This window comes from Aspergillus novofumigatus (genome assembly GCF_002847465.1).
Source record: "Aspergillus novofumigatus IBT 16806 chromosome Unknown P174scaffold_9, whole genome shotgun sequence".
Lineage (NCBI taxonomy): Eukaryota > Fungi > Ascomycota > Eurotiomycetes > Eurotiales > Aspergillaceae > Aspergillus > Aspergillus novofumigatus.
Window position 1 is genome coordinate 344,736 of NW_020194282.1, and position 23,505 is coordinate 368,240.

General features: G+C 50.0%; 8 protein-coding genes across 8 annotated transcripts; 4 read left to right on the forward strand and 4 right to left on the reverse strand.

Annotated features, from left to right (window-relative positions):
• Positions 1 to 165: 165 nt before the first annotated feature.
• On the reverse strand, positions 166 to 1,187 carry P174DRAFT_515689 (DUF3237 domain-containing protein; the record flags this gene model as incomplete). Its single annotated transcript, XM_024832209.1, has 3 exons — positions 166 to 519; positions 590 to 799; positions 1,095 to 1,187. The coding sequence occupies 3 exons, from the start codon at positions 1,185 to 1,187 to the stop codon at positions 178 to 180; spliced, it is 645 nt and encodes a 214-aa protein (XP_024678214.1). The 3' UTR covers positions 166 to 177.
• A 116-nt stretch (positions 1,188 to 1,303) lies between these two features.
• Positions 1,304 to 2,927, forward strand: P174DRAFT_464051 (NAD(P)/FAD-dependent oxidoreductase; the record flags this gene model as incomplete). The annotated part of the gene is made up of 3 exons (XM_024830344.1): positions 1,304 to 1,880; positions 1,907 to 1,947; positions 1,998 to 2,927. 3 exons carry the CDS (start codon positions 1,304 to 1,306, stop codon positions 2,925 to 2,927), a joined length of 1,548 nt encoding a protein of 515 aa, XP_024678215.1.
• P174DRAFT_515690 (putative carboxylesterase) lies at positions 2,916 to 4,678 on the reverse strand. Its single transcript, XM_024832210.1, has 2 exons — positions 4,481 to 4,678; positions 2,916 to 4,425 (listed from the first exon to the last, which is right to left on the reverse strand). Exons 1-2 carry the CDS (start codon positions 4,669 to 4,671, stop codon positions 2,961 to 2,963), a joined length of 1,656 nt encoding a protein of 551 aa, XP_024678216.1. The 5' UTR covers positions 4,672 to 4,678; the 3' UTR covers positions 2,916 to 2,960.
• Positions 4,679 to 4,961: 283 nt separating this feature from the next.
• Positions 4,962 to 6,780, forward strand: P174DRAFT_454651 (Zn(II)2Cys6 transcription factor; the record flags this gene model as incomplete). The annotated part of the gene is made up of 5 exons (XM_024829251.1): positions 4,962 to 5,002; positions 5,075 to 5,364; positions 5,434 to 5,511; positions 5,570 to 5,841; positions 5,900 to 6,780. The coding sequence occupies 5 exons, from the start codon at positions 4,962 to 4,964 to the stop codon at positions 6,710 to 6,712; spliced, it is 1,494 nt and encodes a 497-aa protein (XP_024678217.1). The 3' UTR covers positions 6,713 to 6,780.
• Positions 6,773 to 7,656, reverse strand: P174DRAFT_464055 (GNAT family N-acetyltransferase; the record flags this gene model as incomplete). The annotated part of the gene is made up of 3 exons (XM_024830345.1): positions 6,773 to 7,096; positions 7,162 to 7,544; positions 7,614 to 7,656. 3 exons carry the CDS (start codon positions 7,654 to 7,656, stop codon positions 6,773 to 6,775), a joined length of 750 nt encoding a protein of 249 aa, XP_024678218.1.
• A 657-nt stretch (positions 7,657 to 8,313) lies between these two features.
• Positions 8,314 to 10,361, forward strand: P174DRAFT_378272 (putative MFS transporter; the record flags this gene model as incomplete). Its single annotated transcript, XM_024822821.1, has 8 exons — positions 8,314 to 8,386; positions 8,441 to 8,523; positions 8,576 to 8,646; positions 8,700 to 8,991; positions 9,040 to 9,111; positions 9,165 to 9,878; positions 9,957 to 10,065; positions 10,150 to 10,361. 8 exons carry the CDS (start codon positions 8,314 to 8,316, stop codon positions 10,359 to 10,361), a joined length of 1,626 nt encoding a protein of 541 aa, XP_024678219.1.
• Positions 10,362 to 10,830: 469 nt separating this feature from the next.
• On the reverse strand, positions 10,831 to 11,250 carry P174DRAFT_424805 (uncharacterized protein; the record flags this gene model as incomplete). Its single annotated transcript, XM_024825231.1, has 1 exon — positions 10,831 to 11,250. The coding sequence occupies one exon, from the start codon at positions 11,248 to 11,250 to the stop codon at positions 10,831 to 10,833; it is 420 nt and encodes a 139-aa protein (XP_024678220.1).
• A 9,847-nt stretch (positions 11,251 to 21,097) lies between these two features.
• On the forward strand, positions 21,098 to 22,042 carry flbD (putative MYB family conidiophore development protein FlbD; the record flags this gene model as incomplete). The annotated part of the gene is made up of 1 exon (XM_024825232.1): positions 21,098 to 22,042. The coding sequence occupies one exon, from the start codon at positions 21,098 to 21,100 to the stop codon at positions 22,040 to 22,042; it is 945 nt and encodes a 314-aa protein (XP_024678221.1).
• Positions 22,043 to 23,505: the final 1,463 nt, after the last annotated feature.

A 23,505-nucleotide genomic window follows, 5' to 3' on the forward strand; every position in this document is an offset into this window, starting at 1 on the left:
GCGGGGTACAGCATAAATAGCACTAAGAAACCAACGGGGTCATCTATCTACCAGAGTTTCAGATAGGAGGATGCGTCGACCTTCCTAAACGGGACAAGTGATGAGGACACGGCTCATATCACGGTAAATACGACACCATAAGACAGAAGGAGAGATTCTAAGTACCTCGGGCTGTATCTATGAATTCTCCCGTCTCATCATAACATCTTCCGGCCGCACACCAGAGGAGTTCGTCAAATAATACGCATCGATAATGATACGATCATCCTCGCAACTCATCACCCCAACACAAACCAGCCCATTCAACCAGTTATATTTTCCCGCAGCCTCGATCCGCAGATGTGAGAAGAACTCGACGTCATCTTGTGTAACTGTCGGCGGTGGTCTCATGGCTGGGTTCTCGGCTACCTGTTTGGCATATTGTGTTCCCGGTGCGGGGCGGTAGAGACCGTGCGCTTGCACGAAGAGATAGTGGTCGTCGACTGTCTTGATGGTGTATCGTGCGTCGAGGGTCATGGACTTTGATGTTGTTAGTGGCACGGTCTCGATATCGATAGGGCCGCGGAATGGATTGGGAAAGGCTACAAACATGCGTGCCCTCGATAACAGTCGCCCAGTCTGCACCACCCAGAGAAAGAACGGTTCCTTCAAGGTTCGGCCCCTTGAATGTACCGCCTGTTATGTTCGCGATGCTCCGAAATACGCCCGTTCCGTTGGGGGCACCGATATTGATTTCTTCCGAGGCGATGGTGCACTCGAGGCGGTAAAGGAATTTCAGGCCTGGCCTTCGCATTGGGGGCTATTTGGGTAGTAGGCATTTCCGGGGGAGTCATTGCTTGTGGCGGCCATGATTACTGCACGGTGTTGGATGATGTTGCCGGTCAGTGATGAAGTTAGTATTGCGTCTTTATCTATGATCAGAATCGGCATCTACATTATGAGATATCCCGGCCTTATCTGTCCGTTATTCTCATAGAGAGCCGTTGCCCGAAAAGGCAGGTTGACCCCAACTCCATCTAAGACTAAGAGATCGTGTATTGATAGCCTGGGGCCCGCGGGCTCCAGCAAGCACGAACTTAGATCGCATTGCTTACTTTGTGACACTTTGTTCCGCATAGACCTTCCATATTAGAATGAGCTTCTTTGTTATCGGAGGTCTCTAGAGTCATACTACCATCCCACGACATGTTAGTGAATTTAGACTTCGACTGGGACATTTATACCCACCCTTTCTTTCCACCTAATGACCCCAATCCCTTCAAACAACCCTTGCTAACTAGATAAATGTGAATATACAATCACAATGGCACTCCTCGTCCAATCCCTCCTCTCCAATCCCGGAATCCCACTACAAGACCGCCAGGAAGCCCTAGACAGAGCGCTGTCCGACCCCGGGCTCCCAACACCAAACCCTACATCTTCCTTCTGGCTGCGCTCACCCCATCCCGATCTCGCAAAAATACAGTCACCAGAATTACCAGCTGAAGCAGACGTCGTCATTATCGGCTCCGGCGTAACAGGAACATCCATCGCAAGAACACTCCTGGAGTCTCGAAAACCTCGCAATAATGGTCCGGGACAAGAACGTACCAGCCGTCCCGCGATCGTTATGCTAGAGGCCCGGGACATCTGTAGCGGTGCAACAGGCCGTAATGGGGGCCATATCCTCGAGACGGCGGAGGAATTCGCAGATCTGGAAGAAGCGCATGGGACTGACGCTGCGAGGAAGATATTGAGGTTTCGGCTCGCGCATTTGCGGGAATTTTTTGCTGTAGCGGAGGAGTATGGATTGACGGAGACAGCTCAGGCGCGGAAAGTCCAGTTCTTGAGTGTTTACTTTAACCAGAAGGCTTGGAGTGAGGCTCGTCGTCGCTTTCTGCGTTTGAGGGAGGGATTGCCGGAGGAGACGGGGAGTGGAGGCTGTATGAGAGGGAAGATATTCCAAAGGTAGGAAGCAAATGTCATTATTCCTATATATTTCCTAATCAGCGATATAGGAGTTTTCTCTTCCTCATGCTCAAGGAATCGTTGCCGGCCCGGCGGGTGCAATCTGGCCCTACAGGTTTATCACCGGAGTCCTGGGTCACTTGAAGACCGAATACCATGACGACTTGAAGATCGAAACGAATACGCCAGTCACCAACATCGAAGATGACAGGAGGAAGGCCCCAAACGGACTCCGCTACACATTGACAACACCTCGAGGCACCATTCGCGCCAGCCATGTCGTGCACTGCACAAACGCCCACGTTGCTCATCTAGTCCCCGGGCTGAAAGGCCGTATCTGTCCCGTCCGCGGCCAGATGTCCGCGCAGCACCCTGGGACAAAGTTCCGAAGTCAAGGAGCGGAGCATTCATGGCTCTTCAACTATGACCGCGGCTTTGATTATCTCACGCAGCTGCCGCCTTCGCCCTCGGATGCTGGCGAGATGATGATGTTTGGAGGCGGATTCTCTCAGGGCGAAGGAGGTGCGATTTCGGACCTCGGTGTTTCTACAGACTCGGAGCTTAGTCTCTATGCGGACATCCACCTTTCAGGGGCGCTGAGTGCGGTATTTGGTCGTGAGAATTGGGGAGCTGTGCCTTTGCGTGCTGTTGAGCAGATGTGGACGGGGAATATGGGCTTCAGCGCTGATGGATTTCCTTGGGTGGGACGGCTCCCAGCGTCACTCACGCGGAGGGGTCAAGATGCGCAGGGAGAGAGAGGCGCTGAATGGGTCTCTGCGGCGTTTTCAGGAGAAGGAATGGTGTTAGCATGGCTGTGTGGGAAGGCGCTGGGGACGATGTTGCTCTGTCAGGATAATGACCTGTTGGATGGAGAGGCTGTAGACCTCTCTTGGTTTCCTGAGCAGATGCTCGTTACGGACGAGAGGGCTAAGAAGGCGGTTTACGCTCTCTCTGTTTCAAACGTATCTCCTCATTTGTAACTAGACAACTTATTTGCTCTGTATATACATAACTTAGGCCGCTTTCCCCATATTCATTCTCTTATTCACCAACGTATCAACCCCAGAAAGCCATCTTCTCCAAGTCCCGCCACCACCCATGGAGAGAATCCGCTGCATTCTCGTATACGAGCGAGTTTCTTCATCTTGCTCCTCCGTCCGCATAGCCTGGACACTCTCCGGACCCCAAACTTTCCACTCTCGTTTACCTCCAGTCCACGGTACTTGCCCATTACAGAACATAATCCACGCAGCAGTAAAGTCCCGCGCCATCGCTTTCTCGTCCTCATCCATCTCATTGGTAAGGTTCTGGAACAGATACAGGAGCTCATGCGCATGGTACGCGGTCCCTTCCAGCGCGTTCTTGAGTCGCGAGCGCTGGTCAAAATGGTACACAAACAGTGCGCCCTTGTCCGCAAGATGCGAATTGGCCAGAGTAGTGGCGTAGTTGGGGATTTTGAAAACCGCATCTCCGCACATATGTTCGACTCGCTCGGTGAGCAGGCTATGTGGGAGGCCTGGGCTAATGCCGTATTCTGCGAGTATTTGATCTGTTTCGTCTTCTGCTCCCACATGCTCTGCGAGGATCTGACGGATCGAGTGGAAATTGTCCTCTAGGATGTTCAAATGGAAGATAATTCCTTCATGGTAAGTATCGCCCAGCATTAGGGCGTCAAGCCACGATGGTGCCGTCTGGATTTCACGCGGGTCAGCGTCGTTCTTATAGAACCACCCGTCCAGACATGGATTCCCCGTCCCAGATAGCACCCCCTGGATGATAGGAGTTGCGTTTGCCAGCTTTTGTTGCGGGATCTGTCGGAGATAGTCCAGCACATCAGACCGGGTGGAATCAATCCGGAAATACCGACAAACAGCCTCAAACAGTGCCTCATGCTGCTCCATCGTCCACGGTGGAATCGAGACAGACAGGCCAGACATACAAACTGCGCGTCGGAAACGAGGCGGACTCGCAGCAGCAAGCTGGTTACTTATCGAAATCCCACCAGCAGATTCTCCGATAGCAGTGACGTTGTTTGGATCACCACCTAGGGCATCGATATACCGCTGCACCCATTCGAATGCAACTTGTTGGTCTGTGAAGCCGAAATTGCCGCAGCCCTGGAACCCGTCTGCTCTTAGCTCCCGCTGTATTTCTTCGCTAGCTAGGAATCCGCCGAGGCCGACGCGGTAGTTGAAGTTCACGCATATGATTGGCGTGCTCATGTTGATGCTCTGGGAGACGAGGTTCACGGCGTCGAAAATCGGAAGGTTGGCTCCTCCGTATAGCAGGGAGCCGCCATGTACGTAGACCATTACGGGATATCTTTTGTCGGGATTGTTTGGCTTTGATGGGATCACGATGTTCATGACAAGACCGGTCAACTCATCTACCTCTGGAGGATAGGAAAAGTGAGCAGCTGGCGGGACTGGAACGAGGTCGTTGGTCTCTTCTTCAGATTCTGGGTGAGGGCAGCTGTTTCTAAAGATACAGTCAACTTCTGTAAAGCACATGTCGGAGGAGGACAGAGGCGTACCCTAACTTGGTTCCATCGTGCCTAGAGCCCTTCCAAACAGTCTTCAGCGTTGATCTTGTCCACCGCTTGGCCAACTCGGCGTACGGAATTCCGCAGAACTGCTGCACTCCATTTGCGTATTGCAGCCCTTGGAGCTCACCGAGCGATGGAATTTTGGTTGTACATTTCGAGACGGGAGTTTGAAAGGACATATTGAAGTCTGATTGCCTGAAAACTTGTACATCTATAGGCAGTCCATGAGCTTGCCATATACTCCATACAACCCTATGCCAAGATAGCCAGCACCGACCAAGCCACTACCAAGTCGTAATCTATAGACCAAACAATATCAGTCCAACGCTACTTCCAAAATGGCAGGTCGACCCCGTCAGATCCACTGGTTTTCGTTATCACCCCCGCATTATAATCCCCGACTTTTATACGAGCTTCTCCCCCCTCCTCCCCCCCCCCCCTTCGTTTCTGTGTGTCAACCCAATTAGGGATGTCGACCCCCGGTCGTGCCCGTCGCTCGCACGGCGGATGGTAACAACCTGCCTCGCATCCACTCCCTTTCTTTGTGTTCTAGGCTGCAGCTGATAGCTTTGACCGTCATAGCTGGACATGCAAGGCAAAGCGTCGCAAGTGTGACCGTGCCCGTCCGACGTGCCAAGTCTGCACCGAGCAGGGAATACCATGCGACGGCTACGAAGTGCGTCTGCGCTGGGGATCCGGCATTGCATCGCGAGGTCATTATACCGGCGCCGAGGCACCAGTAGATACGTCGATTCCGCCGAGGGTTCCTGGACGTCGGAGAGATCGAAACCGAGCTCGGCGGCGAGAACAGGAAGGGGAAATACAGACGCAGGTGACTGAGGACTCTTCCTGTCGAGACTTTTCTCAAGAAGGTATACGTCCGTTGCACAGTTTCATCTTTCAGTATGCACATTCAAGTCGTTGACGCTTTTGTCTGGTAGATTATAGACTTAGCCCAGCACCATTCTATTTCTCGAGCCCTGGTCATGGCAAGGATGATGCGCGGCTCTTTCAAGAGTGTGAGTATATACAATACTATAGCAGAGCAGAATCGAGGCTAATGCGATAGCGATGTAGTTCTATCATCTGGCATTAATATCCTACACTCAACTACAGTCCACGACGAACAGACCTTGCTGAAACCACGTCTTCCCGTACTATGCCAACGATCCGAAGCGCTGTATCGAATATGCATCGCTTTGCAAGCATCACTAAACCGACAACCAGCCGCCCGTTCCCTCGAGTATCTTGACCTCGGTCTGAATAAATTTCGCGCGGAGCTTTCCAAGAGCGAGGACGATCTAGAGGATGGGACTTTGACAGCGGGACTGCTCTTGTGTACGATTGGAGTGGGTACCAATTCTATTCCTCCCTCTTCTAGTCCATTAACTAAATCCTGTTTTTCAGGTTATGCACGGCATTCCATGGACAATGCACCTCCGAGGGATGTACAGCATTCTTCGCATGCACGATGTTGAAGGCCCACAAAAATACCAAGAACGAGGTGTATTCCGCGCCCACCTCTTCGAGGTGATGGGTATCATGGACCTCCCCACATTTTCAATCGGTCGTCGGCACTCACATCTTGGCTTCTGGAGACAGTACTGCTGCAAGGGAAACTCCCCCGCAGAGATCGAGACCGGGGTTGAGGTCGTAACTGGCCTACCGAGGTCTCTGGTGAATCTCTTCGCCTTCATTGGCGAGGGTACAACAGAGACACGTTTTTGGGATTGGCCGGGCGCAAAGGGAACCTTTATTCAGTGTCAATTGTGGGAGGCGTATCGACTGGCTGGAGTGTTGGTTGTTCGACATGGGGGACCAGGCTTCCCGCGCCCTTCAGATACAGAAGCAACGGTAGACCCGGCCATGCAAAGAGGAGTCATTCTCACTCCCACGACGGTCATAGTGACACGGCTCTTAAGTTCGGTGGATGCCGTATGTCGCGCCTCTCTAGACCCAGAACGCTGGGACACACTCATCATCAATGCCATTTCGTATCCGGTCTGTGTCGCCGGGCTACAGAGTGATATTTTGCAGAGGGATCCGACAGTGAAGGAATTCATCCGAAAGACCCTGCTTTCAACCGCCGAGAACCCATTTTGGAATAGACAATATCGCCTTCTCCTGGACTTGCTCGAAGAGTACTGGACGTACCCAGTTGGAGCAGTTGATATTGACCAGCTTGCACGGGCGAGGGGCGTAGAGTTGGGGTTATTCTAGAATTCACTGTCACTCCTTGTTCTATTTACATATATCTTTGACGCATAATGAACAGAGAGTTCAATCCGTCTGCTTTCGCAGGCCTTGTCGTAGCATGAACCACAGCTTGACTCCTGCACCATCCTCAACCAACTCGACTTCTTCTACAACTTTGAATCCAAGTCGTTCGTAAAACGCGACATTATCCCCGTTTGTACACTCGAGGATGACAGGCTCATCGTTCGTATGGTCTAGCACAGAACGGAGTGCCTTCCTCCCCAGCCCACGACCTTGGAGACAGGGGTGTACAGCGATAACCTCTAGATACCACAGGTCAGGAATGTGATACGTGTCTTGGACGTTCGTAACCACCCGTTCATGGGCATCCATCAGTTGCTTTAATCTCTAGTATAGATCCCCATTGTTATTTGTGGTCTCAATGCTCTCAGAAACTAGGGTGGCACGCGTACCTTGTCATTCCCACCCTTCTCGTGGACAGGACTAACAGTATCAAGAAACCATACCTTCCACCAAAGCAGTATCCTGCCCAGGGTCCACCGGCAACGTCGTCGAGGAGGAAACAACAAGGCCACTGCGCCTGCATCCCGTTCGACAGTTAACCGTTCACATACCTTGCCGTCTTTATGGAGCTCTTGATCTACCTCAGTGACGGTAGCAGAGATCAACACAATACCATCCGCGGCAGCCCTCAGAACTCGACGGTACTGCCATTTGGACGTATTTGGATCGCTGGCTGACCACGGTCCGGCGAGTGGGCGCAGCCATCTTATCAGCGGATCGTCGGCGAAGGAGGAGGTAATTGTATTTGCGACTGCGCGGATTGCTTCCGGGTCTGTCTTGTTGGGTTTATTGGATTAGTGTGCTGGTCGTATTTATAGCAGAGACATAGTTATAGACATGCCGTCGTGGACTTGGAAAAGAGGCAGTTCCTGGTCTGTTACCATTGTGATGAATGGTGATATACTCCGTCTAGATGGTTGGCATTGTATTCGGCTGTTTAGTTTAAAAAGCAGCTGGGACATGTATGTTCAGGGCAGCGTGGACGTTGAGGTTGACATGCGCTATCGCCCGACGGGCCACTATAGTGACTGCAGGTTCCTGGCTGGACCTGCCTTCTTGGTAGTTTTCTTGAAAATAATTGAGACCGTATTTGTATGCCAACTTCAAATCGCGGTAAATGCAGCCAATGATATAGGTTCTACTCATTCTGACACGCTCGCTTGACCTTCATATCAACAGCTGTTCCTCGGCCGTCTCGATTAGGCAGGTCGACCCCTGCACTAGTACTGACACTTTGACACGCATCAATACTTCACGGTGCTTATCTTGGGCCAATGTGGCGTTTCTCCGCATTTTATCGACTGTATAGACTTTGTGAGGCGCTGGTTGTGTTATCATGAGTACGTGGTTTACTATCGCATCGGTAGTTCACAGGTCGTCAAGTACCACCGCAGCAATGGGTGGCAGTAGCAGTAGCAGTCTTATATCGATCATCACCTCTTCTTTTCAGCAAGAATGAAAGTCAGGATAAAGCAGCTCTTTTTGTCAAGCAATACCCGTTTCTGTATCCTCCCCTGCTTTCACCAAAGAAGCCGGTCTCAATGGCACAGAGTCCCCACGACATACCGTCCACCGATCACAATCAGCCACCAGGCACTTTTCTCCTTATCCAAAGTATGTAAATATTGTTTGAGCTTACTGCGACTTGTTATTTAACCTCATCTACAGATGAAATTGGAGAGAGCGAGAATCATGACCGACCCCAGATTATCCTGCACCCTGTGCCGTCGAGGGATCCTAATGAGCCACTGGTCAGCCGTCCTGTCATCCAACTCAACAAATGGATACTAAAGCCAGAGATAGAACTGGAGTACAGCCCGCAAGACAGTGAACTTTACTCTTGTGCTAGCAGTAACGGTGGTGGTATTCACAGCGTAAGTCCCACCTACTTGGACACGGAAGAAACAAATATATTGACAACATTCAGCCTGTCAATCCAGGTAATCTTCTGGCAGTTGATCGTGTCAGATATGAACGTCACATATGCCCAACTCAACAACGCCATGTCTGTCAACTTCGTCGGTCTCTCCGTGGGCTGCGTTCTCTTCATCCCCCTTGCGAAGAAGCTTGGACGCAGACCTGTATACCTCGTTTCGACGGCGATCATGATGGCGGCTTCGTTCCGGTCTGCCTGGATGAAATCTCTGCCAGAGTTGTATATTACCAATCTCTTACATGGGCTGGCCGGCGCGACCAACGAGTCAATCGTTCAGATCACGGTATGTCCGTATGCTTGGAGGCTTTGTGTGCCGGACTCATGCCCATAGGTTGCCGATCTTTTCTTTGTGCATCATCGTGGAGGGGTCAATGGGTTGTATATGACCATGGTTATGATTGGGGTAAGTCGCAATTCTTGATTTCTTGTTCATGTACTGATTGCGGCGTACTCTAGAGCTTCCTAACGCCCATGGCTGCCGGGACGCAAGCCACGCGTGAAGGATGGCGGGCATCCTATCGTGCACTGGGCATCGTTAATGCTGTTCTATTCGGTCTTTTTATATTCTTCTATGAGGAGACCAAGTATACCCAAGTAGTTATGGGCGTGAGCAGCAGTGTCCAAGCCGGCGACGGTCAAAATATCTCCGTCAAGGACATCAAACCCGACCATCAACCAGATGTCGAGTGCACTACAAGCCGGCAAGAATCAGATACCGCTCTTGCGCAGCACCACGAGCTAGACTACACCATCCCATTGAAGACCAGGCGACAGAGACTAGCACTGGTGACATACACCGCAGAGCCAATCTGGCCATACTTCTACCGTCCCTTCGTTGTCCTAACCACCTTCCCCGCCATTCTATTCTGCGCCCTGCAATATGCCCTCGGCGTGGTATGGCTAACAATCCTTTCCAGCGTACTGGGTCTTGTTTTCCCTCTCCCGCCGTACAACTTCACGCCTGAGCAGATTGGGTTCATGAGCGTTGGCCCGTTCGTCGGAAACCTTCTCGGGTCAGTCTACGGTGGCTTTCTGGGCGATAGATCCATCTTGTTCTTTGCGAGGCGGAACAAGGGGTACTATGAACCTGAGATGAGGTTGTATATTCTGCATCTCCCGGCTTTGACGTTGGCTGGGGGTTTGATTATGTTCGGGACTACAATTGCCAGAGTAAGCCATAAGCATTTTATCTTATTTTCACTCAGAAGGAGAGAGACATTGAAGTTGAACTTGCTAACCCGGTATCAGGGCCTCCACTGGATCTGGCCAAGTATCGCCGGTGCGCTTTTCGGCTTCGGACTAGGCAGTATCAGCGATGCGGCATTAACGCTGGTGATTGATAGTTATCGCGATGTAAGTTCCCACCTTCTCAGAAGTCCATACACTAGAAAATATCTTCTAACTAGCATATGATACCAGATAACCGGCGACGCATTCACAGGCGTAGCCTTCCTCCGCAACGCCATCAGCATCGGGATCCCGTTTGCGATTAGCCCGTGGCTAGAGCGCTCAGGCGCGCAGGATATGTTCATCGCGTGCGGGTTTACCAGCTTGGCAGTTACAATGACTATTATTCCGATGGTTCTGTATGGCAAGAAGATGCGTATGGTGACTGCGGGTCGGTACCGGGTTATGGCTGGTTTGAAAGACTAGTTATGGTTCGTTGTGGTAGGACAGTTGGGCGTTAATAGTGAGACGCTCGACAAATGGCGTGGCCACGTAAAGTCAACATCCTTGACGAAAGGGACCATGAAGGCGGTTGGTAAGGTAAATCAGAGGATGCTTGCTCAGGGGAGGGGTCTACAGCGAACAGTTGCATATAATTCGGATTCTCTCCCGATCTGTCGGAGTAAGAAGACAACCCCAAAGGCTGGTGGTGATAACAGCATATAGTGGATTTGATCCTGCTGTATTGTGGTGCCGGGTCCCAGGAAACGCAAGCATTAATCAAAAGCGATATTGGAGATCAAACCTCGGTAAAGCAATGGCAGATTCTTTGATTTCTCTCCATGGTCCCTTGTTTACGAATCAGATACAAACAGGTTAATACCGGCTCTTCACTCCAACTTCACACCATGTTGGCGGAATAATTCCCCTCAGAGGCAAGCAATCAACATGCGCGCTAATATCCCCCCAGGACATTATCTATGATACCATCACCAATGATAGGACGGGGCATACCGGGCCGCCAGGCCTTGACAGCCTCAATCTGCGCGATGGGTTCTGGTGTGAGCGGGATATCAATGGCCTCGACATACGACAGGATGTGCTTGCTTGACTTTGCGGCAGCCGACGACGGGGAAGACACGGTGATACCTAGATACCAGTATGATAGGGCAAGTGACTGTGACCGGGGGGTAAGCGAACCTTGTGGTAAGTGATAAGCGATTGCCACCGCACCCAGCGAATGTGCGCCGACCTCTTTGGCTATGCCCTTCAGCGCCTTTACCATATGTTCTTTTCCTGGTCGGTTGTCTCCCGCCCAGGTCCGGCCATATCTTGGCCGTTCTCGCCAGTTGATCGTCTTCTCTTCCTTCTGCATCACTACCTCAGCAGAGAATCTCCCACGGCGCATCTGCCATGTCGAACTCCCTCGCCATCAGGATAACCTCGGGACTCCAGGGCTTCCTATCCAGAACATTCCAGCACTCCAGTGCACATCGAAAATGGGGTGTCTTTCCCGTGATCTATAGCCCACTGGTTCGCGCGGGCGACGACCCATGCAGGAGTGTTCGAGGCCCCAAGGTACAGCAAGCACCTTTGATCATGGAGGAAATATCAAAAGAGCAAGAAGGCATGGCTTCCTTGGCTGTTCGATATGCCCCATTTAATGGACGCATCTTTACGGGACGAATCCTTGGAAGGTCAAGTGATACGTCCGAAATAAACTAGTCCACATCATTCCTTCCTTATCCGAGCAGTCATATGCGCCCTTAAGATATACACTGTATTCCTGGGATTCCTGCTTGTTCTGATAATCTATGGTTGAATCCACGGGAAGCCGCCAGGCGATGATGTTCATTCATCCTGTCGTCGATTATAGTCATATGATTTCACATGTGTGTGGAATAGAAGAATTTCGAAACAATCGTGATTCTCGGTCCTGCAAAAGAATGGGATACAGTAAAACGGACCTGGCGCCCTAGCTATTTATCATCACTCCAAGGCAGTCCGGCCTCAGCATCAGTCTTCGCTTGCGTGGACGGTCCCAAGCACCACTGGTGCGATGCAATACTCGAAAAGCGAAAGGTCATCGCACCCCTATCACCCTCACCCGGTTTATGTCCTTGGTTTCAAAAAATTATGGGAGCCTAGGGCTTTTCGAGAATTGACTGTGCGGTTCTGAAGCAAAATAAAGAACAGGTGAACTAAAAACATACAACAGCCGGGATTCGCTGGTGGTCACCCACCCAACTACTAACCGGCCGGCGTGTGGCTTAAGTACGGCTGAGCGGACGGGAAGCCCTGTTTTCCACACCCTATGGTCGTATGTACCAGATATCAGTAAGAATCGATTTCTATAGTATTGAGAACGGTCTGTATCTCTTCATCATATACCTTATTCGAAGCATGTTCCAGGGCGAATTACCCATCGTCACATTCCCTGCTGATGAGCCATGACTCCTTTTCAGCAAGCATACCCTGCGAGGGATACACCTCACTGTCTATTAGAGCGCGGAGCTCATCAAAGTCTGTGGTTGAATCTGGCTCATGAGGGCTCGATGCTGCTACTACTTCTTTTCGGCGTTATGCCCCGAATAGGCGCAGTCTACGAAGTATGGAGTACGGTCTCAGGCCTGGAGACAGTCTGGAGAGTCTGGACCCAGACTAGACATTCATTCCTACTGCAACAGCGAAAATGGATGGCATGGAATGGCGTCATCGACCTGGCTTCGGACGAGAGTGCGTTTTGGGACGATAGTGCAGGTGCGCGGATACACCTCGTCCCTTCATGGTTCGTGGCAACTTTTGACGGTCATCTGTTAAACTGGCGCGACGGCTAGTCTAGTCGACCCCTCTAGGGCTTCATTCCGTAGCTACCGTTAGCTCTCTAGAGACCAGAACGGTGATACTGATACCACATACCAAATCATACCGTACAAGGATGGGACACTAGGTCTGAAGGAGTCAGAGTCAGTGCCAGAGTCGATGATGTTGATACGAGGTGATCCCTTCATGGTCCCCGATCGCCCGGCCCAGGATAGCCCGTCGACCCCCTGCGGTTCCAGTGCCTGACCTCTATTTGTAGGTAGTGGGAGTGTAGCACCAAGCTAGCAGAATGCCACAGGGTTAGGTTTATTGCTATTTGCTCGCCTTGATGTGCCTGCTGCGGGGATTAGCCGGACTTTTCCCGACATTTGCTGAGGGCGAGGCACAAGCACAGTCGTTGTGTTTTACGCTTACCGTGAGGAAATTCAAATAACAGTTAGACTAGTTCCTGGGCGCTGGGACTCAGATTGAGTTTGGACGGTGTCGATTTGGTCTCTTGGCCGGGTGAACCATTGGCTCAGGCTGGTTGGGCCAGATCAAGGTTGATCCACCGACTTGACTTCACTAAGCATAATCAGGAGAAGTTAGAAACCTATTCGGGAGTTCTGGTCTTTTCTGGATTAGCATACGGGGTAATGGGTCTCTGAAATCCAACAGCTCGTCCAATGTAGATGCTGTATGCTACGGTACTACACGGAGTAATGTACGTATTATTATGATCGTTCTGGTCTCCTGCGGCAAACGTCCGTCATGATTGTGGTACACCGTTGAGGCGCCGAGTTAAAACTGCACTGACAGCGGGAAATCCGTTCATTGTCTGAGATAGCTGGTTCAGCCGTTCAGGGATGCGGAGGGAGAAACGGTAGAACCGGTCTCGACCTTCCGGGTCAGGGCCCAGTCGGGGCCCTCAGTGCATACTCGTAGTTCCGTACGGTGCCATGAATCCTGAGGCAATGCCTGTAAGAGAACAATTTGTCAGATACGACGAGTCAGTTGAAGCTGAAGTGACGCAGCATCGAGATACTCAATAGTGCCATCACATCACATTGCATTTCCGCCAATCCTAGCCAGAGCGCGCATCTCGCGGGTGGCAATCATTGAGTCTCTATCATTGGCGATATCGAGCCCCAAGCCTGAAGTCTGCATGGATGTACCACCGGGGTCCCGGACGAGCAGCAAGCAAGTGGTCATCGTGACGGCGATAATGACGAGAATGGTCATGCCCTCCGCCCCGCGCCCCACGGCACTTCTCCGAGCATAGACGAGAGGAACAGGTGGAACAGCAGCCGCAAACTCACCACACCAAGTAGGAGGAGCATTTGGACTCTCAGGACGCAAAGGCCTGCCCCTTCCCGACAATATGACCCAGGATAGCTACAGACACCGACACACACGAGTTCTACAATCCACCATACACAAGGTGGATGGGCTCTCTGGTAGAATGGAATATGGACACAGGATTGGTAGCACTGCGAGCAAAAGGATGTAGTGTACTCCGTAGTTCGTGATGGATGCGACGTCAACTCCCAATGGGGAAAATCGAGGTCTTCCCGTGTCGGCGCTTGGGCGTATCGGGAACCACATGGCCGCGATGGTCCCCGAGCGGGTACAAACTCTGACATGAAGCCCGAGCAATGTTTGTCTTGTTTGTTACTCTCCATTGGGCCCATATCTTAACCTTTTTAGACTAGACTAGCATGCAGTACTACTCTAACTAGCCTCATTTTGTAATGACATTGTTGACTACGGCATGTATCTGAAAAAGCTCCCCTCAGGGTAGAGAGACATTCCTACGTCATCATCTACAGATAATAATTCCGTTCGTTCTGATTGAGTGTCCAAGTGAGATCGTAGATACGGATAACCTCGATCATCCCCGTTGAACCTTTACCCGACACGGCCTGATACCTTCATACGAAGCATACAGACATACATGAACCCCCCATCGACATCACTGCGGAGTTCTCCGTACTAGCCACTACTCAGAGGCTGTATAGGCGCTCCAATAGTCTGCCGACTGCTCCTCTGCCATTGCACGGCATGATTTGTAAGATCTGTGCAAGGATCGACGCTGGTTACGTGGTGTCAGATCGCAATCCGGGCGTAGATTAATGATCGCTTCATGATATCTCCCGGCGTTATCCTCAGGTACCTGCAGAATGTAGGTGCTTTGTCCTGATAACTGATAATCGCACAGCTTCTTTTACCCTTTTGGTCAATTGTCACAGAGTTAACAACATGACATGTCGGGACAGTTTCTGTAATGTCAAGTCTATTGAAAACTCGAAAATCTCAAATCCTTGTCAACCAGAAAATCTCCTCCCTCGTACGGAGACTCCATCTTATATTGCTCCATACCAGACTTGGTAGGTCCGTAGCGAGTCTGCGCGGCGATCACGCAAGCCCTGTCCGTAAGAGTGCTACCTAAGGCTCCGAAATTCCGTATTTCCAGACAGGTTTCACTTGTTCTGGTTGTTGGTTGTTGTTGTGGAGTACAGGACTGGACTGGACTGACAGCGGATTGCCGCCGACAGTTGGGGTGCTCGGACCCCCTGAGGTTCGCATTTTGCAAGCTGGAGGCCCGACAGTCAGGAAACAGCGGCGGATGCGAGAGGGCCGTTCGCTCCACTCTTTGGAACAAGGGTGGTTCTACAAGAGCTTCTGCTAGGTGCTTTACTTTACCCATTTACTCTTTTGGTCATGGCAGTACGGGTAATGTATTGTATTCAGTTTTGTATTATCTTACAGACTCCTCGTGAGGCGTTCCATATATACACTTCACAGGGATACTTATTTGTCAGTTACTATATAATCATTATATAGTTCCATCTCCCTCTGAATATTTGGAATCTGCTCCATTGAGCTCAGGACAAGGGTAATATACTGGTAACCGCGAGTTCAAAATGTCAAATTGTATGAGATCCCCGAGTTTTCTATGACAAAACCTCAGATCTTGAATCGCTGCCCTGGGGCACCCTCGCTAATCGTAACGCAACTGACAGGGGGTTATCCCTGCGTTGGACTAAGGACGCAGACTAGTACCAGGATCAATCTCAAATACTTGCCGCGTCTTTAGTTAGTACCCAGGCTAAGGATACGCCGCACCACTACTACTGTAGTGACCGGGACAGAGCGATTGTGGATTTCATCATGAATCAATAGTCGCGCATTGTCACTCTTCAGTCGTCATTGGTAGTCAATGCTGCTAGCCTGCTAGTCAAGATAGTATGGAGTAGATTAACTACAGGGTATATAATTTAATATATATATTAATATAAACCATCGATCAATGTCGATATGACAGGTCATCTCGTGTCACGGCTCCTCTCCCTGCTTTATCAATTTATCCATTACTGATCTAATATCGTCAGTGGATTTCCTGCGGACTCAGCATTATTCCTATTGTTACACCTCCAGAATTATCAAAATGCATTGTATTGTAGGCATATGTGTCTGTTGCGGTCGCACTGTACCACGAGGGTGGATCGCGGCGACCCGTCCACATGGCTTTTCTCGTAACCCATCTACCATGATGCACCAGCTTGACTGGCAATTAGACACCAGTGCTTATAGTCCGATAATCGTCGCAGAAAACGCCTCGGGGTGAGACCGATCCAGACCGAGCATTGCTCATTGCTTACTGGTGGACTGTTACTGCGGACATGCACCGATACAAGCTGGAGTACAGTAGTTGAGCTGGAGATGTTCGGCGATTCTTCACCTACCAGTACTGTCGTTTTATTTTAAAAGGGCCTGATAATGATCTGCTGTATATACCATCAGCATTAAACCGTCCCCTTCTCTGCCTCTGCTAAGGCTTGCAGATATAGTCCATCACTACTGAGTACTCCGTCCATGGTCATGTCATGGCAGTCACCCGACAGTAAAAAACCCCATTGATGAGGCTAGCAGACCGGCTAGAGAGTGGGTTGGCCCGTCTATCATTTCCTGAAACAAGCTTAGAGGGGTAGCCCCATAATGACAAATACCTTAAAATCAGGCCTCCAATCAGAGACGTGCTTTGCCGAGAGTTCGTCATGTCATGACTATGAGCTTCAGGGGTTCGTGCTTCTATTCCTGTGATTGGACTAGCGTATTACGATTGTACCAGTATTTTACCAGTATTTGTTTGTTACAGCGTACTGTGTATTAAAGGCTGGTGGTAATGACAGCCGCCCACATATCTACTACTACTACTACTACTAAGGTATGAGTTATGGTTATTCTGATTGCAGGGCATGCTTTGGTTCCTAACGACTTTACGGAGTAGAGAGCGGTGTCCTTCCAGAAGTCATTACGATGGAGTCTAATACTCGCCGGCTGTCCGTAAGTAGACGCTCTCAGTCTCGACATCATACACTCAGTCAGCTTTAAATAGTATGCTCTCAAATCGATTCTTGCTCCGTGCAGACAGAGAATATCTACGGCCGAACATGACCGATTCATCTATTCCCAGACCAACAGCATCACGCTGATCCTGATTCTAGAAGCGTACCCATGATGGCACTCTATTCGAGATAGGAAAATGGTTATGATAGGCGCAGCTAAAAACTGGAATTAGGATGATCCCAGTTATGATCAGCATAGTTGATCGTTCATAAAGCTTATTAGTGCCGTGCCATTGCATTGGTTCCATGGTTCACCAGGTAAATAGTCAACAACCACCTCAGAAACCATCGATCAAATCATCGATCAATCAATCAATCACTGTGTCGTGTGCACGAATCGATATCACCAGCCCAAATTCTCCGATGCGAATGGGGCGCCCAATGCCCTCGCGTGGCGGCTAAGCGCCGATCAAGGGAAAAAGTAAAACATGCCAATCAATAATGATCGCTAGGTTGACACTTCCACATTCTCAAATCCTGTCAATTTTAGCTTTTTCTCCCTTTGAGACTATTGTCATTTTGGTCCCCCAGTCGTCCACTATGACAGCGGACAGACGCCAAGTAACGGCCGACCATTGTCTGAAGCAGCTGAATCTACTTGATTGGGTAGCATCTCTTCTTGCATAGACGAGGAGATCAGGCTATGGGTGGTTCCCGAGTTCCCCGATATGTCGCTAGTTAGCGATGGCCCTTGAGCCATTGAAGACAAAGTTGATGGTCAGCATTGTGGCTGCATGAACACGACGCGTGGCTCAGCAGATTGGAGGCTGCGAGTCAGGGTCAACACCTATCTCTATCCTAATAAGGACTTCGTACCTCGATCTGCCATGGCATGTATGCTTGCTTCTTTCGCTATGACTTCACTCGATCTATCATGTGTACCGTACAATTCTCCCACGATGGCCACACTGGAAGGGGAAAATAGATCCAAGGAAAATTTTTCACAGAAAAAGGGGTAGAATGAGACCTGTCAATCTTCCATTCGCCTTCTCGAATGAAGCGAGTTGACACCCGCAATCCGGGTTTGGTCCCTGCAGCGAAACGTGAGTCAGGATCGCAGACATGAGGATTTGGTGGAGCGTTTGTGTGGTGTCTCTTTTTCTTTCTAGCTTGGTCAGTGAGAATCCTGGGCTTTTACGTGGAGACACCCATTGCAGCTGATCTTACTGGGGTTCTCAGTGAGCTGCGTATGTATCCATCCATCCTGCTTTTCAGACAGGATTCCAGGAAATAGGACATCCCATAGCGCCCCACTCACCAAAATATCGTTATGATGGATGTTAGCTGGATGTGGTGTTGTCATTACTTGCAATGGAATGATCGGATGCAATGATATGATGTAAGTACCTACGTAAGTAAACGGCCCATCTAGTAAGTGTGTAAGTAAACATGCAGTACTAGGTAACTATGTATGTACAGAGTAGCAGGTATTGACATAACAATAGACATGGACATCATGCCTGACAGTGGTGGCGCCGACAAGCAGGTAGCTACGCCCGATTCGAGACTGCGGATTGGCGAGATCCATGGCGATCGCAACCAGGCTTGGTTAATCTCAAAGTAAAAAGATTCCAAATTCCAAGGAGGATGCTAGGTGCAGAGGCGCCAATCATGATTCTCCACTAAACCGTTCATCTTCATGGTCTGGGTAACGGCCCACGGAGGAGTGGGGAGATCAGGATTGGCTTCAGGGCCAATGATGACCCGAAATGGCCGAGGGGTGGACATGGCTGGCTGAGGCTGCCTCAGTACACATACATGCATGGGGATAGAGGACAAGCAGCTATTATGATTTTTTATTTTTATTTATTTGTGTCTTGTTATTTCAGCAACACTGATCAACAATAGTTCTTCCATTGGGTATAATTTCTTTAGACACATTGAGTCAGTGTACCTATTTACTAATTAAAGTGAACAAATCATGGAAGAATCCTGGTTGATCATTTGTCTGCAGGGCCAGGGCACCTTTCTTTTTCTTTTTTTTGTATCCTCCTATCTACATTATTGTTCACATACATTGAATTCACTTGATAGAGGTCAATTCATGCTCTGATATGGGAAAGGATTCTAGTCCACGGAGTACTACCTTTCTAGTACAACATCTCTAAAAGCAAGCCCTAATTCCGAGCCCACGATGACTCCTTGGCGCGGATTCATTCGTCCAGGCTCCATAGGAGACCGTTTCTGCCGCTCCCGTTTTTCTGTCAGGGCCTGAACTTTGAAGAGCATGGGCCACCCATTGCCCTCAAATGGCTGGCTCGATGGTGTAGACTACCTGAATGAGGGTATTTGTGTTTTACACAGGGGATAAATTGAATTGATAATGGAATCAAGGATAACAGTTAGACCTGAATCTCTATTTGTTAACCTTCTTTCCTCTCTATATTGCTGTGGAGCACCGTCGCGATTTGATATTCAGCTTCACTTGATCTATCAAGTATCAATATGCTTCCAAATTGTTCCTACAATTATCGAACGCCCAGGGATCGACTCGTGCCCCCTGAATCCGAAGTATCCTGAACCAGTAATATCCACTGTAGATTGTAGATAGATTCCTGGACACACGAGGTCCGCAGTTTTGGAATAATCCTGCGCCTCATAACCCTGTTGTAGGTAGGAGTTATTTGCATTACCTAGCATCCCTATGCTCTTCCTACTCTTCTGTATGATACTCTGGCAAAGCAACTGAATTAGCTCTATGTACCAGAGAAAATGGAAGAGAGCACTCTGTATCACACAGCATTGCGGACGGCAACAAGATCCCTGCTGCAATACCGAGCCTGTGGGAGACTACAATGGGCTCCCCACGATCTGGAAACGCCCAGGCTGCTGCAACTGCAAGCTTGCAGCTGATCGCTTTCAGCGTTGCATTTTCCTTATTTTTCTTTTTCTTTTTCTTTTTTTTTCTTTTTTTTTTTTGTTTCCATTTTCATTTTCATTTTCATTTCTATTTTTTTGCCGCCACTCTTTGTGCCACTCTTTGTCTCTCTGGCTTTTTGTTCGCTGGCTGGTTTTGGCTTTGGGGCCCCCTGTCAGACTGATGGGTCTGGTCCCCTGGACTTCCCAGAAGGGATACTGCGCAAAAAGCATCCACATACTTCTCTCTCGGTCTGCCCCACCTTCATGTGGGATCATTGTCATGACAGAGTTCATTTTATGTCAGTGTATACTTTAACTATACTGTCAGGTAAAGAGTTACTCAAGCGCTTTTAACAAGACTGATACTAACTATCAGCTGGAATGGATATCAAGATTAGTGATCATTAGGTATATGTATATAACCAGTTGCGCCGTCCTGAGGCTCACTGGTCGGTGGTTACAACTGTACATGGTATCTTACAGACAGACCAAATACAGATCTGTAATAATACAGCAGTAAAATATAATATTTAAAATCAAATAAAACCTCCAAAAGAAAATCATATTATTATTCCGACAACTATCAGCTCCGAGATCTTGGATCAGATCTTCTCCTATAGCGTGCTTGATGTGTGGAGCAGTACGACCTAGTGCTACTGTAGTCTGTAGCCATTTCCATTTTTCTTTTTGACCCGTCTCCCTGGACTGGATTGGACTGGACTGGACTGGACTGGACTGCTACTCTGGTTCGTTGTGGGAGAAATAAATTAAGTCTATCACCATCTCCGTCTCCTGTCACGATCATCGCCGTTCATCCATCATCCTGGTGTCCCATCCGCATATAACTACAACCTCTGCCACGCTCTTCCAATCGACTTCCAATTCTCATTCGACTTACAATCGACACCAATCAACGGCTTACTTCGTTTCGTCAGTCTCCTTCAGCTGTCTGCACGCTAACCCATCTGCTCCCCACTATTCGGGTTTAAAGTCCAAGCCAGCCAGCCTTGAGCCAACCCTTTCCGCCCGCATCCCAACTATATTACCAAACTAGCCCCAAGCTTCTTACTTCTATATTATACTCCTCTGTCTTTGCGTTTATCTTTACTCGACCAAAGCCGGATTCTATTTGAAAACCCCCTCGAAATCGACATGGCTCCAACTCATCGTCGAGGACCTTGGGTCCCTGAGGAGGATCAGTTGCTGCTTCAGTTGGTCCGCGAGCAAGGCCCCAACAACTGGGTGCGCATTTCACAACACATGCACTACCGGTCTCCCAAGCAATGCCGGGAGCGATTCCATCAGAACCTGAAGCCCTCGTTGAATCGGGATCCCATCTCCACCGAGGAGGGCTTGATGATCGAGCGCATGGTCAACGAGATGGGCAAGCGATGGGCGGAGATCGCCCGACGACTCGGCAACCGCAGCGACAATGCAGTCAAGAACTGGTGGAACGGCAGCATGAACCGCAAGAGAAGAGGCCTCTCTGCCGCTACCACGAGCCCATCCCGCACTTTCCATGGCCGAGTCGAAGCTCCATACCCACGCGCCTCGACGGCGCTCAGCAGCCCCATCAACCGCCCCCGCTTCTCCCTCTCTCACGACAGACCTCTCACTTCATGGACGAACTCGAGCATTCAGACACGACGAGAATCCTCTACCGCCTCGGTCGACTGCCCCCGGCAGTTAAGTCCCATCTACACTCTTCCGGCTCTGAACCGCCCAGTCGAGACGCCCTTGACGTCGCCCGCCTTCTCAGATGTCTCTCCTCCCTCGATGGTCTCCGACCACAACTCGGTTTCTTCAGCTTCCCCTAGGACCGTTGCATCGCCGCAGATGCTCCCGCTTCCGGTCGACCTTCGCAGACAAAGTCACGGATCCGAGGACGGATACGTGAGCCATCATCCATTCTCCAGTCTCAAGATCATGGAGCCGTTCACCGACCTGGCCTCGAAGCCACGCTGGGTCCCCGATCATCAGCCTTGGAGCCATCCGACCGCATCATTGACACCGGCCTGGACCACGCCAGAGCCCTGCAGATCGGAGCAGCAGCCCCGACGAGATTCGCGAATGGGTCTCGATAACCTGCTTAATTAAATGATGTCTTGCAACGACCGAATGAGCCTTTTTCTTTTTTTCTTTTTCTCGTTTCAGGCAGTGCCTCTTGTATATATGACCGACCTCTTGTCTCTCTTTACATTTCCTTACTGTCTGCTATTTCCTTTGTCTTACGGTGTACAAATCTGGGATGAGAGCGCCGCGCGGGATACGCGAGCCCTCCAGCCTAAAGAAAAAAGCACGAGTGTGTTTATCCTCTGCAAACAGGAAAAAAGGGGCCTTGAAGTTACTACTACTAGTACTACTACTGCTGGAGCATATTTGGACTTGATAATACCCCATTGTTGTTGATGATGATTACCAAAGGAACAAATGAATCATAATGTTTACTTCTACTGTTGCTACCGTAAAAGTATCCTTCCGGTCAGGCTTCGGATTTGAATTCCCTCGCAGAAAACGAGATCTGCTGTGTAATCCACACCAACAACGCAAGGACGAGACCGTGGCTGGCTGTCAGGGTGGAATCGCCACACAGTACACGCACACATACACACTCAGGAGGATCATGCAAGGGGTGGATGGAGCACGGTAATCACGGAATCAGCCAAAATCTCGCGCTCGCAGTCGCAGTCGCACTCGCTACGAGCCTACGAACCTGCGTGCTTGCTACTTGCCTTGGGGACAAATTCCAGCTCACCTCCAGCCATAGAAAACAAAACAATAAAAAAACAAGGAAGGGAAAAGAAAAGAAAGCAGTATGCATGCAATCAAGACCCTGGTCAGAATCGACAGGTAGAAACTATCAACCATCGACCATCGACAGACAAACCTCTGCAAACCCCCAGATCCCTATCATTCGAGTGGAGGAGCCACACGAGCCAGGGATCAAAGAGATGTTTTCATGCAGATTAGCGCGCCTCTTGTCACTCTCTTGTCTCTTCTCGGCCTGATAGGCTGGGGGTAGGAGTACTCCGTACCTAAGGTAACCCCCAGTCCAGTCCCAAAAAGGCCAGAGTTCAAGCCCGGACGGGTTGGAAGGACCAGGTTGGGTTGGGTCAGAAGATGAGTGGCTAGTGGGGACTGCTGGACCTGGCCAGTGAGGGTGGTAGATTGGCTTTTTGTTCCGTTTTGTCTCGCGTGCAGGGCCGCTAAGGTCAGCTTGCTCTAGGTTTGTATACACTTGGAGGGCTGTTGGCTGTAAGCGTACGCTGTAAGCATGGGTGTATCGTTCTTTACGGTTACTTCCTAGGGTACTCCCAACGGTTATCCGAAGGGATCAATCCTTATCTGTCTATGGGTGTTATGTAGGGTGGTTACTGATATCTTGGATAGCATGTCGCTTGGCTGTACGTACCATTCTAGGAGTACTCTGTACACAGTACCTAGTCTACAATGTAAAGGCATGCTTCTGGTAGGTAGATCTAGTCTGGGAAATGTACTTAAGCCTGTTAGTTGACACCTCAGTCAGCCACAATGGATAGCCTCCTCCTCCACTGATCGCT